The sequence below is a fragment of the Heptranchias perlo genome, chromosome 42 (assembly GCF_035084215.1).
Source record: "Heptranchias perlo isolate sHepPer1 chromosome 42, sHepPer1.hap1, whole genome shotgun sequence".
In the NCBI taxonomy this organism is placed as follows: domain Eukaryota; kingdom Metazoa; phylum Chordata; class Chondrichthyes; order Hexanchiformes; family Hexanchidae; genus Heptranchias; species Heptranchias perlo.
In genome coordinates, this window is record NC_090366.1 from 10,675,751 (window position 1) to 10,692,819 (window position 17,069).

Genomic DNA, 17,069 nt, shown 5'->3' on the forward strand with positions numbered 1-17,069 from the left:
TTTATTAACTCAGTCTTCCAAGTGATAATTCATTTTATCCCGGATTATGGTCTCTAGAAGTTTCCCACCACCAATATTAGGCTGACTGGCCTATAAAAGAAAAGAGAGAAAGACTTGCATTTATATTGCACCTTTCACAATCTCAGGACTTCCCAAAGTGCTTTACAGACGATGAAGTACTTTTGAAGTGTAGTCACAGTTGAAATGTAGGAAACGCGGCAGCCAGTTTGCGCACAGCAAGGTCCCACAAACAGAAATGAGATAGTGACCAGATGATCTGTTTGCGATGTTGGTTGAGATAAAAATATATAGTTACCAGATTTATCCCCCTCTCCTTTTTGAATAGGAGTGTAACATTTGCAACCCTCCAGTCCTCTGGCACCACTCCCATATCCAAGGAGGATTGAAATTTGTGCCAGAGCCGCTGCTATTTCCACTGTTGCAACCCTCAGCAACCTAGGTTGCATCCCATCCGGACCGGGTGACTTTTCTACTTTGAACGCTGCCAATTGAAGCACCTCCTCTTTATCTATTTTCATCTTATCCAATGTCTCTATCCTCTCCTCCTTTACTGTGACACTGGCAGCATCCTCTTCTTTTATGAAGACATATGCAAGGTATTCATTCAGTACCTCAGCCATGTCCTCTTCCTCCACAAGAAGATTCCTTTTTGGCCCCTAATCGGCTCTACCTTCCTTTGACTATCCTTTTACTCTTTATATATTTAAAAAGACTTTAGTGTTCTCTTTTATGTTACCTGCAAATCTTTTCTCCTATACTCTCTTTATTCCTCTTATTTCCTTTTTGATAGGAACAGGAGTAAGCCATACAGTCACTCAAGCCTGTTCCGCCATTCAATTAGATCATGGCTGATCCGTATCTTAACTGCATCCACCTGCCTTGGTTCTGTTACCCTTAATACCCTTGCCTAACAAAAATCTATCAATCTCAGTTTTGAAATTTTCAAGTGACCCCCAGCCTCAGCAACTTTTTTTGGGGGGGGGGGGAAGAGTTCCAGATTTCCACTCCCTTTTGTGTGAAGATGTGCTTTCTGACATCACCCCTGAACGGCCTAGCTCTAATTTTAAGGCTAATTTTCAGTTCTTCTCTGCACTTTCTGTATTCTGCTCGATTCATTACTGTATTATGAACCTGACATTCATCATAAGCCTCCTTTTTTCTGAAATGTCCAGCTGTGGTTTTACTTTCCAGAAATCTTTGTGGCATCTTGCTATCCTGCTGTAGCGGGAGATCACTGAATGAACAGGGGTGCTTGAGGTAAGGGTTTAAATTTCATTTTGGAGTGGAGGCCTGTTGGCTAATTTCTGTACAACTTTTAAATTCATTTATTCTTACGATGGAGAGGCTGATGAGTGACAGCTGGCGAAAATGCACCACTGAATCCACACTGGGTATGTGCTTGGTACGCCACGTGTCGAAACAATTCATTGCTTGGTACTGAGAGACTTTCACTTTGCAATTCCACACTATTTTCTCTCTGTTCATTGGGGATGAAATTCAACTTTAGGGTGCAAAAAGGACGGTAGCAGATGGGCAATCCGTTATACAACCCACCCGACTTTTTTCCTTTCCAGTCGAGCGAATGGAAAGGAGAATCGAGCAGGGTGTTTAACGGGCGACTGATCCGCTACCGCCTATTTTACATTCCTGCCGGAGTGTTGAATTTGACCATATTGTAGGTGGTGTTGGTGTAGATTTTCAACCTTCCGCCCAGGCATAAACCTGATGCTATCAATCAGCCACCCATTTTTAATGGAAATTAAAATTAGGTGGTTTCTATAATGGGCGGCATGGTTTCCAAGTTGTTTCAAAATTAAGCCCCTTAGCTGCCTCCGTCACCTAATTAAGCATCTGAATGTTTTCTGGAGTCTTTGTGGGAGTCCAGCTGCAGATACCTTGTGCTGTTGTGTTAAACTGGAGCCCAGCTAGGAGTCTGGCACTGGGACAATATAGCACGCTGTAGAACCCATTTTAATGGTTCATTATTTTACACATGATAGATAATTGATAGATAATAAACACAGGGTCTACAGAATCGATCAGGAAGCCCAAACTGGGTTCTGCTAATATTTGGTAGTCTGTTGAAAATAATTCAGATTTTACTGCTGAACCCATATGTCAAAGGATGATGCATAATAATTTGAGTCCAAAAATTGCTGGGAACAGGAAAAAAGATTATATTTTGTGGCCAATTTTCAGAACTCCTGAAGGCAATGGCTCCGTGTTGGAATACACGACCATTAGCACCAATTTCTTTTTCCCACTATAACATTTCCAAGCGCCATTATTAACAGACGAGCCTCAGTGGTAAATATGGGTGAGCTATTAAAGCGTGATAGTAGTGATGGTGGGTATCACAGCCGAACCCTGCCTTGTACTCACCTCCCAACGCACAGATACACTTGCAGCAGGGTTGACTGGACAGCAATCAGGAGTGGAAATTCTGGCCAATTTCTCCAACCCTATCCCTAACCCAGAGGCACTTAGGCCAGTTGTCTTCCCTCTGCTTCTGCCCTAACTGAGATCAGCGAACGCAGCGAAGAAGGGGTATGAAACATGGGACCTTCCCTGTTCTGTAGGCTCAACTTCCCACAGGATGAATACACTTGTCTATTGGACCAGCAATGGAAGTATTTTAAACGTATTACACCAACGACATTAGAAGCCTTGACAGGTGAATTAATTCATTAAGCACCCTGAACAAAATCTATCTGGCACAGTTTGATAATATCCCATTTACCTTAGGAATTGAATCAAGTAAAAACATTTCATATATGGATTGTATAACCCTCATTTCAAATGGCTGACTTTGTTCAAGTTGTGTTTTTAACATCTGTGACTACTTTTCAAAAGCAGCTACACTTTTTATTTCTGCACTAAAACCTGTATTTGCCCCGAAGGCATTGCTGTTGTGTCTGGATGTCATGCTGCAAAACTGGATTAAAGGAGAATGTTGAAAGCAGGTGAGTGGATATAACTGCAGAGGACATAAAATGTAGACCTGGAAAGTAATGCTGGAGAATAATGTTAATAGGCCTACACTGAAGGGTTAAAATCCCACTGTGTGATATTGTGAATGAGTTTCCTATGAAATTCTTCCAAGCAAAGACTCTTCATTTTAATTAGGATAATACTTCCATTAAAATTGCGGAGGATTTTCATATGCTTTAAGTTAATTGAACCATTAGACATCAACCTCTGATTATATTCAATTATGATACTGGACTATTTCTAGCCTTTGCAGCCTTCAGTTTTTTAATTTTTACTATTTGATTCATTTCCACATTGATCCTATATAAATCACAGTTCACCTATGTTTATTTTGGGGTATTTCATGTTGTCTTACAATAAATTTTACTTATTTCAGGAATATATTCTCCCTACTACTAATTTTTCAATATTCAACTTGGTTGCATCCAGTTTTTGGTTCTGTTTGGAAATTTCTTTGTCTCCTTTTAGACATTTAAAATCGATCTCTCATATGCGCAAGTAAGTCAGATGACACACTGGTGTATAAGGACGAGAGCGTTGTACCATGATGTATTCTGCTGCTAAGGAGCAGCCGTGTCTCTTGAAGCACCTATAAATGAGGGTAATAAAATTACCCCCATTTATGCAGCGTCCGTGCGCTTGCACTAGGAAGGGAAAAAACAGCCAATGTTTCCGCTTCACATTGCTGTTCAGCAATTGCTGCTCAAAAGTACAGCCAATAGATGATGGGTGAGGGCAAGATCTGCATGGTCGTGATGCTCTTCATGGGCAAATGACCTGCCAAAACAGAGAGCTGCTGGCCCCTGTGAAATCATACCCCAGCAAAGGTCACCACTTCCAGGATAAGGTGGGAGGATAAAAAGAGGGAGAACATTGGCACGAAAGGCCAGTTTAACTGAAGTATTGCTTTGTTTTGCTGGTAACGTCCCCAATAATAATTCGCACGAAAACAACCCGAACGTTGAACGACGTTGATTTGATGCTTATTTTCTTTTTCGCTCGCAGCAATTATCGCGGGGTATGGATGTCATGTTGTGACCGTGGATTAAGGAAGGGCGGAGAGTCACAAAAACACAATGAAATCAGGTGAGAGCTCCGCCCCCCCGTCCCCTGAATGAGCATTGCAATCTGCTGAACATGAATAGCAGGACTTAAAATTTGGTGCTGTCTGAATGCGATTATGTCGAACACTGCGCCAAACGTGTACGCACTTTGTAGATCCTCGTGCCTGCATCGTTCTTTCTCACCCTTATAGTGGCTTGGTGGAGGGATATGAGAGGTTAGAGATGGGCAGTCGGGGTACTGAGTACCTGAAAAGTAGGGCGAGCTAAGTGACAGGAATGGTCTGCAGAGAATTGCTGCTTTCTTTTCCATGCAGTTGTGCAACATCAGCCTTATCCTTGTCATCTGGGCTTTACTGCAATTATTTTGTTTGTTTTTGCTGGATTTGGACTTTATCTTTCTAATCTCGTTGTTGGTTTCAATATTTCCAGGCCAGTGTTTCTGTTCTCTTTTAGAAACATAGAAACAGAGAAAATAGGAGCAAGAGTAGGCCATTCGGGCCTGCTCCGCCATTCAAAATGATCATGGCTGATTGTCGAACTCAGTACCCTGTTCCCGCTTTTTCCCCATATCCCTTGATCCCTTTAGCATTAAGAAATATATCTATCTCCTTCTTGAATACATCTAATGACTTGGCCTCCACTGCCTTCTGTGGTGGAGAATTCCACAGGTTCACCACCCTCTGAGTGAAGAAATTTCTCCTCATCTCGGTTCTAAATGGCATACCCCGTATTGTGAGACTGGTTCTGGACTCCCCAGCCATCGGGAACATCCTCCCTGCATCTAGTCTGTCTAGTCCTGTTAGAATTTTATATGTTTCGATGAGATCACCTCTCATTCTTCCAAACTCTAGTGAATATAGGCCTAGTCGACCCAATCTCTCCTCATACGTCAGTCCTGCCATCCCAGGAATCAGTCTGGTAAACCTTCGTTGCACTCCCTCCATGGCAAGGACATCCTTCCTCAGATAAGGAGACCAAAACTGCACACAATACTTCAGATGTGGTCTCACCAAGGCCCTGTATAACTGCAGTAAGACATCCCTGCTCCTGTACTCAAATCCTCTTGCAATGAAGGCCAACCTACCATTCGCCTTCCTAACTGCTTGCTGCACCTGCATGCTCGCTTTCAGCGACTGGTGTACAAGGACACCCAGGTCTCGTTGCACCTCCCCTTTTCCCAATCTATCACCATTCAGATAATAATCTGCCTTTCTGTTTTTACAACCAAAGTGGATAACCTCACATTTATCCACGTTATATTGCATCTGCCATGTTCTTGCCCACTCACCCAACTTGTCTAAATCACATTGGAGCCTCTTTGCATCCTCCTCACAGCTCACATTCCACCCCAGCTTTGTGTCATCTGCAAACTTGGAAATGTCACATTTAGTTCCCTCATCCAAATCATTGATACATATTGTGAATAGCTGGTGCCCAAGCACTGATCCCTGCGGTACCCCACTAGTCACTGCCTGCCACCCTACTCTCTGATCCTGTCTGTCAACCAATTTTCAATCCATGCCAGTATATTCCCCCCAATCCCATGTGCTTTAATTTTGCACACTAACCTCTTGTGTGGGACCTTTTCAAAAGCCTTCTGAAAATCCAAGTACACCACATCCACTGGTTCTCCTGTATCTATTCTACTAGTTACATCCTCAAAAAACACCAGTAGATTTGTTAAGCATGATTTCCCTTTCACAAACCCATGCTGACTTTGTCCAATCCCGTTCATGCCTTCCAAGTGTTCTGTTATCACATCTTTTATAATAGAGTCTAGCATTTTCCCCACTACTGATGTTAGGCTAACTGGTCAGTAATTCCCTGTTTTTTCTCTCCCTCCTTTTTTAAATAGTGGGGTTACATTTGCCACCCTCCAATCTGTAGGAACTGTTCCAGAGTCTATAGAATTTTGGAAGATGATTACCAATGCATCCACTATTTCCAGGGCCACTTCTTTTAGTACTCTGGGATGTAGATTATCAGGCCCTGGGGATTTGTCAGCTTTTAGCCCCATTAATTTCCCTAGCACTTCTTTTACCAATACTGGTTTCCTTCAGTTCCTCCCTCTCACGAGACCCTTGGTTCCCTAACATTTCCGGGAGGTTATTTCTGTCCTCCTTTGTGAAGACAGTTTTGACGATTTAAACCCCATCACATATTCGGTATGTCTCTTCACTAACTGTTGCTTTTTTACTTGCCCTGCAATCGTATTGCTTTCTTATCATGCTCATTCTCTCTCTCTGTCTCCTTCTCTCTCTCGTTTTCACGCTTTTTTCAGCTCTCTCCTGTTTTCTGTAATTCGAGAATGAGGTTGAAGGAATTGGATAAGATTTGTTTACAGATCCGCCTGCAAGCATACTCTGTCTATATTGTACATTTTAATGTTTCAGTCTCTTCAGAAATAAGTTTTCAATGTCCTAAATTGAATGAGGCTGTTTGAATGCGACAGGGGGAGTGGGAGTAATGTGGATTTATTTAATAATTAATTATTTTATTTTTTTTGTCACAGGGAGCTTTGTGATTTCTGGATAGCATGCTGCAACAAGGGGTCGGAGGAGTCCATCGAGATATACGTTAATCCAATAACCAGGTAAAAATCTTAACCTTCGGATCAATCATAGTTAGTCTACCTAAGTAAGCAAAGAAGTTAGATTAAAATTATCATATTTAAGTTAGACAGTTTATTGCATTCTGTAAGTTTATCAATCCATGTAAATTGAATTAAGAATTTGGTATGAGGCATATCTGCATGATGGTGACACTATATTTCATACATAACTACTTAGATCTGTCAGGATGTGGCTGGATGCATACAATCACTTCATCTTGTTTCGCTTTTGAGACCATCTTCCTTTTAGATGCACTCCGTGTGTTTGTCTAATTTAAGGAGTGATTCTCGTGACTCAGTCACGATCAATTGATTATTATTTAAGTTTCTTTGTCAAACAAAAAAACACCGAGTCCGCAACGTTCCTCGTCAGGTGTAGAGACGAGCATCATGCCCGTCCAATAACAGGATGAAAATACAGTCTTAAAACTTACGAATCGTTTTGATATTTTCACTTTTATTTAGCTCCACAGGGCAACAACAATTGAGTAATTTCACCTGGACGTCATCAGCCAGCGGTAGGTAAAAATGATTGATAATCAGACAACAGAAAATCAGGCAACTGCAGTGAATAACTGTGATGTACTCGAAGGTTTATTTAAATGATGTTTACACATGTAGAAGATTCAATATCCATTCTGTTCTCCTCTCGAGCATAACATAAAAATGAGAAGGTAATTCTAATTTCTCACATTGTACATTGCTGGTGCCCTGATCGTTGCTGAAGGCACCAACTAATGAACAGGATTAGATAAACACCCACTTATACGCTTGGGAATGGTATCATTTTGAGTAGAAAACATAATGCAGGTAGTTAATGTTTGTATATTTTTGGCTGAAAGTTAAACCACTTTCCTTTTTAACACACCCCCTGCAGCAGGAGAGCCAACGCAAAGAGAAATTAATAAGGAGCGTCCAGTAACTAAATATAAGTACAGTTTAAACATATTTACAATGTTTTAACTTGACAGTCGTGTTTAATTTTAACTGAATTTGCATCAATCATGCATAAAATTTTACTAATTATAAATTAACAGAAGCAGCCCATGAGTTCCTAGAATTACAGTGCTGCCAAGCAGCGTTTTATAGTAACTTTAGTCTCAAGAATTAGCCAGTGAAAATAATATTGAGCTGATTTTGGTCAAACGTATTTTATCTTCAAATCCAAGCCTCATTTCACTTTACAAATAATGATTGAAACTTGTCTGATGGAAAGCACTAGTTGGATGCGCCTTTCATTAGTAAATTACTGTCTTGAGGGTTGTACATACACCGAGCACTTGCCTGCTGCTGGTGTGTCAGCCTTGGCTCAGTGGTAGCACTCTACCATTGATTCAGAAGGCAGCGGGATCAAGCCCCACTCCAGAGACTCCAGCCCATTATGTAGGCTGCCACTTCAGTCAGTACTGAGGGAGTGCTGCATTGATGGAGGTACCCTTTTATGGACGAGACGTTAAACTATGGAGTCTGTCATTTTAGGTGGACGTTAAATCTTCCACGGCACTATTGGAAGAAGGGCAAGGAAATTCTCCTTATGTTCTGGCCAATATTTGCAAATAAGCTGGTCATCGATCTCATTTGCTGCATCTTCGACCTTGCTATCGCGTTTGCCCACAAAACAACTGTGTTTTAAAAAAAAAGTACTTCACAGGCTGTGAAGTGCTTTAGGGCGTCTTTCTTACACAGCTGTGCTTCCATGTCCTAAGGTTTCCCACCAGTCACACCCATGGTTCAACAGTTGTCCAGTAAAGAACTGGCTGTAGAGATTCAGTTCATCCCAGATTCTGTGCTAATCTAATGATGGTAGGAGCCCTACATTTAACCTGACAAGTCTGTACCTTATTACTGATCATTCTTCAGTGATCGCTACTGGAATGAGTATCAAATACCACAGGATCAAGCTGACACTCACTGTCAAAACTGCCAGTTAGGTGGGTTGTGAAAGGCTGAACAGTCGCCCAGAAATTCTCTCTCTCCTTTTTTATGGGCGAATCACATCCATGACGATAACACTGCCAGATCGACAAATCAGTAAAGAAATTCTGATTGTTGGAATTGCTGAAACATTCCTTGGAAATTATGTTTTGTGATAGTACACTTTGGACCTTCATGTCTTCAGTTCCAGTTTAAACTCTTGTCTTTCAATGCAGCGATTGCAAAGGAAGCCCCGTTGTATGCGGTAACTAATAAGAAGAAACAGACGGGAAATGGTACGTACATTGGAAACACATTTCCAACATCCAGAACCTACAACCTTGTTTGTTCCTGACCAAGTACACAGGCCTTGAAATTTCACCCTGCCACTACAAATGTAGGCATGCATAGTGTGTTTTGACGGCTATTTTAATGGAGACATTAATTTGTTTGAATATAACAGCGTAGCCCCTACATTCTAGCAGAGGTCAAAGAAATTACATCCACATTATTTTTGGGAATCAGGGCGTATTTACACACAACACTCCCTCAGAAGATTAAGCGTGTGGTGTACTCACACAGGGTAATCTTAATGCCTTAGCAGCGAGTTCTCCTGATGGCCCAGTGGGTGCATTTAGTGCAAAAGTGTATCACAGAGTCATAATACTTTTTTTAAAAGTCCCAGCTTTTGATTGTTCTGCGCTGCGTTAGCTGAGCACACACTCCTGAGCACGCACAGGTTCATACTCCTGATTTATTACCAGGTGATACCCCCTGGAAAGCGTGAATGTCTGCTGAGATCAGAGCAGTTTGTGCTGTGGTGCTGCGCCCAAAAGAATAGCTGACGAAATTAATTACCCAGGCTCACAAATGGAGAACGGCCAATTGTGCCTTTTTATCACAGGGCAACTTGAGCGAGGGAGAAAAGAGCATGTTGGTGAAAATTGCAGGACAAAAATAATAGATTCCTCATTTTAGTTGAAGAAATGCCACTGAGTGTGATTTTAATCAGTCCGGATTGGGAGTGTTTTCATCCAAACCTCAGGCAGTAGTTCTGCACTGATAATTTAGTATCAAGCGTACAATTTCAGTTGCCCCTAGAAATATGGCAAATACTGGCACTCCATACAGATGTAGGAGAGACTAAAAGACATATATGTGGGCATTAACCTTTCCCAAATGCCATGTAACCGACAGTTATGTTCTGAGGTTAATGGACCCAGCCTGCCTCCTTATTGTTTGATCTTTATTTTGCAGATGCTGTTAACAATGGACAAAATCCACCAATCACAAAGGTAGGGTCTTATCAACTTTGAAATGTATTACTGAATACATTTTAAACAGCAAGAGCTGTGCACATAACAGTTGACAAGTTTCAGGTATATTATTACAGTAAGATTACATGTTTGTACCAGTTCTCTGTATATCTGAGTTCCCTGTTCCGAATCACCAAGTTCCATTCACCCATCACCCACTGTGCTTGCTGACCTACATTGGTTCCCGGTCCGGGAACGCCTCAATTTTAATACACTCATCCTTGTTTTCAAATTTCCACATGGCCTCGCGCCTCCCTATCTCTTTAACCCACCCTACAACCCTCCAAGATTTCTGAGCTCCTCCAATTCTGGCCTCTTGCGCATCCCCGATTTCCATCGCTCCATCATTGGCGGCCGTGCCTTCAGCTGCCTCGGCCCTAAGCTCTGGAATTCCCTCCCTGAACCTCTCCGCCTCTCTCTCCTCCTTTAAGACGCTCCTTTAAACCTACCTCTTTGACCCAGCTTTTGGTCACCTGTCCTAATATCTCCTTGTGCAGCTCAGTGTCAAATTTTGTTTGATAATGCTCCTGGGATGCACTTTGGGATGATTTACTACGTTAAAGGATCTATATAAATGCAATATAAATTGTTGTTGTTATGAATAATATATTATCACTGAAGCTATGAACTAAATCCAACCACATTTGTAGTTTTTTTTTTAAACGATTTCTTATTTCTGAATCTCAGACCATGTGCCATAGAGTAAAAATGTACTCGCATTTTATGATTATAGGGTTTAAATTACTCCAGCCCGTTATGGCCTTTGGCTGCACTTAAACTAAAAGCAATTTAGACATAATGCACGTACTAAAATTGCGGTGCAAACCTGGAGTCCAGGTCTGACCTCACTCTAGAATCAAGTGGGCATGACGTCTGCAATTTGTTAATGAGATTTTCTTTGAGACATTTCTAACCCTCTAGCTTCGATCAGCAGTTATATAATATAGGAGATGCTGTAGAGAGGGCTAATAAATTTAAGAACAATTCCGATGGTGTTTTACTACAGCATAGGGCACGTTATTGTGTAGGCATTCTGTGTGTCTGACATCACTCCAGTTATGCCAAAGCCCTGTGCAATTTTTAATGGCCTTTAACCAGCAATAGGACAGATTATGGGGGGAGTTGCAGAATAGCTTGGTGTCCTGCAGGAATGGAGTTAAGAGGACTACCGTGACTGCCAATACAGAACTGAGAAGTTTAATCCATCCTGGCTTTTTAAAAAATTTATAATATGCTGCATAGTTTCATGTAACATTATCAGTCAGATTTTGGATTTGATTGTTGTGCCTTTTATAATATCCAAATATAACATGTTAATCACTTTGCATTGCAGCCGATCCAACTCCACTGCCATTATGCAGACCTGCAAAATCAAGACTCTGCTTCCAACACCCGGAATGTAACTTCGTCCAACAGTGAAGTGAAGTATTCTGCTGTGAAATTCTAACCATCTGGACATGTTTGCCAGTCATTATTTGCGAATTCTGTCTGTTAACACTTTCCACTTCCGAATTTGCACAATGCTGCAAAAGAATGAGATGTTTTATATTTTTAAGATGTGAATGTCACTACTATCCGTTTAGCTGCCTCTGCCACATCCTTCCCTCCTTGCCCTAGCCCTGAACCCGCACCTATCTCTAGTTACCCTCCTATCTCTCCTCATGCCCACTCCAAGCTCATTTTGTCCATGAGACCCATCTCCTGCTCTTTAGACCCTATTCCAACTAAACTGCTGACCATCCAACTTCCCCTCCTGCCCCCCATACTAGCTGAAATTGTGAACGATTCCTTCTCCTCGGGTGCTGTCCCCCTCCTTTTCAAATCTGCTGTCATCACCCACTCCTTAAAACACCCAACCTTGACCCCCTCCCCCCACTCAAAACAAAAACGGCCAATCTCTCACCTCTCTTTCCTCTCTAGCCTTTGGTTTTCCCCTTCCAAATCCGTGCCCAATTTTCCCGCAACTTTATGTTTGAATCTCTCCAATCAGGTTTCCATCCCTGCCATAGCACTGAAATGGCCCTAAACAAAGTCACAAATGACATCCTCTGTGACTGGTGCACTATCTTCCCCTCATCCTTCTTGGCCCATCTGCCATCTTTCACATGGTTAACCACACCATCCTCCTGGAACGCCTCTCCTCCATGGTCCAGCTGAGCAGGACTGCTCTCGCCTGGTTCCACTCTTACCTATCCAGTAGTACCCAGAGAATCTCCTGCAATGGCTTCTCTTCCCACCTCCACACCGTTACCTCTGAAGTCCTCCCAGGATCTCTCCTTGGTGCCCTCCTATTCCCCATCTACATGCTACCCCTTGGTGATACCATCCAAAGACATGACTTCAGGTTGACGACACCCAGCTCTACCTCATCACCACCTCATTCAACCCCTCCACTGTCTCTGTTGTCACGCTGCTTGTCCGACATCCAGTCCTGGATGAGCAGAAATTTCCTCCAATTAAACATTGGGAAGACTGAAGCCATTGTCTTCGGTCCCCGTCACAAACTCCGTTCCCTCGCCACCGACTCCATCCCCCTCCCCGGCCACTGTCTGAGGCTGAACTAGACTGTTCGCAACCTCGGCGTCCAATTTGACCCTGAGCTGAGCTTCCAACTCCGATCTTCTCTCTCACAAAGAAACGCCTAGTTCCACCTCCGTAATATCGCCCATCTCTGCCCCTTCCTCAGCTAATCTGCTGAAAACCCCTTCTGCCTCTCTACCTCCCGAAGCCTCTTCATATCACCACCTCTCTCTCTTCCTTGAAAATCCTCCTTAAGACCTACCTCTATGACCAAGCTTTTAGTCACCCCTCCTAATGTCACCTCCTTTGACTCGGTGTCAGTTTTGATCTAATTACACTCCTGTGAAGAACCTTGGATCGTTTTCCAACGTTAAAGCTGCTACATAAATGCGAGTTGGTGTTGTTATTGGAATGTGAACAGCAGCAGGAAGGCTCTGGCTGCTGCAGGCGGTTAGGACACCTTCCAGTCGCCTCAGGACTTGAATTGAAAACCCAGCCCAGATTGCTGATGTGAAAACAAAACCAGATAAAGCTGGAACTACTCAGTGGGTCAGGCACCATCTGACCTGCTGAATATTTCCAGCATCAGCAATATTTTCCTTTTTGTTCACAGTGTTGGAATGAAAATCCTTAACCTGGCTTCAAAAAGAATGACAGTGGACAATCTCAGTGTCAGTTACATGTAAAGTTCAAAATTAACCTGTCTTCAGTAAACTCATAGCAACAGCCAATTAATATTAATGCTTATGCTTGCTGTTAACTGCATTCAATTATTTTAAGGAAATCAATCTTTTTTTTTAATTAATTACTTTTTTCATGAGTACAAAATGCGTTCAGCAATAACGCATTGAAGACGATGATATTCTGTCCAATCCCTTCTTTACATGGCGGAATATTTCCTACATGTGCGCTATATGTAAGAAAATTTATTTACAAGTAATATTTACGATTTTGCTTTACCTTGCGCACTGGAAATCTTATGCGGTCGTGTTCAAAGGAGGGTTGACTTGTTTCTCCCTGTATTGTCCTGCACCATCACCCTAGTAACACCGGCCATGGCAATTACATACATGATTAGTCGTGGACCTCGTTTCATTCGATATTGAATCGTGCATGTTTTATCTCTCAATTTTATTGTGCTATACAAACCTGTTAGTATATTAACACTCACTGGTCACTGTAGCACAGTTGGATGGTTCCCACTAGGAGCATTGTGAGCCGAACTGCGGATAATATACAAGGTCAGGCACCATCGACTAATGAAAGACCAAACTGAGCTTCAGTGTCAGTGCCACTTGTGCTCGAGGAGAGCAAGTGAACAATTACTCAACAACAACTTGCATTTATATAGCGCCTTTAACGTAGTAAGCGTACCGAAGCGCTTCACGGGAGCGTAGTCAAACAATTACAGCTGAATGTTCCGGTGTCCCTCAGCAGGGTGCTCATCTGTATTTTATAAGTGTAGGAAACGTTAACACCCAAGAATAAAGCTTTGCATAAACTTGTGTAAAAATCATTCATGTGGGTGTGATTGTGCTCATCACGGATTGGCAAAATGTATCATAGAATTACGCAGTATTTACAGTACAGGAATAGGCCATTCAGCCCAACTGGTCAGTGCCAGTGTTTGTGCTCCACACAAGTCTCCTCCCACCCGTCTTTACTTAACCCCATCAGCATATCCTTCTATTCCTTTCTCCCTCATGTACTTATCTAGCTTCCCCTTAATGTATCAATGCATTATAGTATTACGGAAATTTATAAAGTTGCGATGTAGTTAAACTGCACATGCGTGTTATCATGTTACACAATAAGAGTATTATCCGCTAATATCTTAATTCTGGTTTAAGTTGTATTATTAAAGAATTTTACAATGTATAAAGAAAAACTAGGATCTCCATAGCCCCTCAAGTCTCTCTGCAATGTGATCTGCTTTGTTGGCCGTGAGAACATAGGAACAAGAGTAGGCCATTCAGCCCCTTGTGCCTGCTCCGCCATTTGATAAGATCATGGCTGATCTGTGATCTAACTCCATATACCTGCCTTTGGCCCATATCCCTTAATACCTTTGGTTGCCAAAAAGCTATCTAGCTCAGATTTAAATTTAGCAATTGAGCTAGCATCAATTGCCATTTGCGGAAGAGAGTTCCAAACTTCTACCACCCTTTGTTTGCAGAAATGTTTTCTAATCTCGCTCCTGAAAGGTCTGGCTCTAATTTTTAGGCTGTGCCCCCTACTCCTAGAATCCCCAACCAGCGGAAATAGTTTCTCTCTATCCACCCTATCCGTTCCCCTTAATATCTTATAAACTTCGATCAGATCACCCCTTAACTTTCTAAACTCTAGAGAATACAACCCCAATTTGTGTAATCTCTCCTCGTAACTTAACCTTTGAAGTCCAGGTATCATTCTAGTAAACCTACGCTGCACTCCCTCCAAGGCCAATATGTCCTTCCGAAGGTGCGGTGCCCAGAACTGCTCACAGTACTCCAGGTGCAGTCTAACCATGGTTTTATATAGCTGCAGCATAACTTCTGCCCCCTTGTACTCCAGTCCTCTAGATATAAAGGCCAGCATTCCATTAGCCTTATTGATTATTTTCTGCACCTGTTCATGACACTTCAATGATCTATGTACCTGAACCCCTAAGTCCCTTTGGACATCCACTGTTTTTAACTTTTTACCATTTAGAAAGTACCCTGTTCTATCCTTTTTTGATCCAAAGTGGATAACCTCATACTTGCCTACATTAAATTCCATTTGCCACAGTTTTGCCCATTCACCTAATCTATCAATATCGCTTTGTAATTTTATGTTTTCATCTACACTGCTTACAATGCCACCAATCTTTGTGTCATCGGCAAACTTAGATATGAGACTTTCTATGCCTCCATCTAAGTCGTTAATAAATATTATGAATGGTTGAGGCCCCAAGAGAAAGGAACCTTGGCCAGGGCACCAAGCGAACCCCGTGCATTTCTTCCAATAATGCAGTGGAATCTCTAAAGGGCCCCAGTTTAACCTTTAATCCGAAGCAGCGCAGCTCCGTCAGGGCCATGTCCCCCTCAGTGCTGCGCTGAAGTGTGAGCACTGGTTATAAAAACTTTAGTTTGGCACCGGCAAATCTCACCCGGTGCGCTCAGCTGAGCCGGACTGGGTCACGGCAATGTTCAAATGTTCTTCATAACTGTTCACCACACATACTGTAGTCTGCATATACAATGTGTGTGTGTGTGTGTGTGCATTGCTCCCTAGCTGGTTTGACCTCATCTCAAAAAGTAGCAGGAAAAATAGGAAAATCAACTTTTTAAAAAGTCAGACACATACAATGAAAGTTAAATTTTAAATAAATTACAGATAGTGATATCGTTACATTTTAAGCACCATCCTTTGGAATTTTTTTTATCATTCTAGGGATGTGGGCGTCACTGGCGAGGCCAGCATATATTGCCCATCCCTAATTGCCCTTGAGGAGGTGGTGGTGAGCCATCTTCTTGAACCACTGCAGTCCGTGTGGTGAAGGTTCTCCCACAGTGCTGTTAGGGAGGGAATTCCAGGATTTTGATCCAACGACCTATTTGAATTTAGTGATCAGTTGCTGCGACTTTGAAGCAGAAATCTACGGGTAAACGTCTGGTGAAGAGAGGGAGCGTCAGGATGCAGTTTTCTTGTTTTATTTCTTAATGATTTTGTTTCTTCTGCGTTACGAAGTTTGTTCCGTGGAAGCATGGGGCCCCTGTCCTTGCACAGCAACTTTCTAACCATAGGAACAGAAGTCGACCATTTCGCCCCTCGAGCATGTTCCGCCACTCAATGAGATTATGGCTGATCTGTGACCTAACTCCATATACCCGCCTTAGCCCCATGTCCCTTAATACCTTTGGTTAACAAAAATCTATCAATCTCAGATTTAAAATTAACAATTGAACGAGCATCAACTGCTGTTTGCAGAAGAGAGTTCCAAACTCTGCCACCCTTTGCGTGTAGAAGTGTTCCTAACTTCATTCCTGAAAGTCCTGGCCTAACGTTTTAGGCTATGTCCCCTAGTCCTAGACTCCCCAACCAGCGGAAATAGTTTCTGTCTATCTCACCTATCAGTTCCCCTTAATATCTTGAAAACTTCGATCAGATCACCCCTTAATCATCTAAATTACATGGAATGCAACCTTAGTTTGTGGAATCTTCTCGTAATTTAACCCTTGAAGTCCAGGTATCATTCTAGTAAATCTACGCTGCACTCCCTCCAATGCCAATATATCCTTGCCAAGTACTCCAGTTGTGGTCTAACCAGGGCTTTGTATAGCTGTAGCATAACTTCTACCCCCTTGTGGTATAGTCATCTGGATCTAAAGGCCAGCATTCCATTAGCCTTTTTGATTATTTCCTGTACCTGTCTGTGACATTTTAATGATCTATATGCATGGACCCCTAAGTCTCTTTGGACCTCCATTTTTTCGAGCTTTTCACCATTTAGAAAGTACTCTGTACTATCCTTTTTAGGTCCAAAGTGGATGACCTCACACTTGCCTAAATTGAAATCCATTTGCCCCAGTTTTGCCTTTTCACTTAATCTAATAATATGGCTCTGAAATTTTATTCTTCCATCTACATTGCTTACAATGGTGCATATCT

At 42.2% G+C, this 17,069-nt stretch overlaps 1 protein-coding gene across 5 annotated transcripts in view; it reads left to right on the forward strand.

Moving 5' to 3' along the window:
- The window catches only part of LOC137306185 (uncharacterized), a 50,396-nt gene extending 36,443 nt beyond the window's left edge, over positions 1 to 13,953 (forward strand). For all 5 annotated transcript variants that reach the window (XM_067975268.1, XM_067975272.1, XM_067975270.1 and 2 more), the window contains 8 exons: positions 1,213 to 1,278; positions 2,922 to 2,984; positions 4,018 to 4,098; positions 6,589 to 6,669; positions 7,153 to 7,205; positions 8,838 to 8,897; positions 9,859 to 9,896; positions 11,251 to 13,953. In XM_067975268.1, the coding sequence (XP_067831369.1) occupies positions 1,213 to 1,278; positions 2,922 to 2,984; positions 4,018 to 4,098; positions 6,589 to 6,669; positions 7,153 to 7,205; positions 8,838 to 8,897; positions 9,859 to 9,896; positions 11,251 to 11,364 (556 nt within the window). In that variant the 3' untranslated portion in view covers positions 11,365 to 13,953. The remainder of the gene's footprint in view (positions 1 to 1,212; positions 1,279 to 2,921; positions 2,985 to 4,017; positions 4,099 to 6,588; positions 6,670 to 7,152; positions 7,206 to 8,837; positions 8,898 to 9,858; positions 9,897 to 11,250) is intronic.
- Positions 13,954 to 17,069: the final 3,116 nt, after the last annotated feature.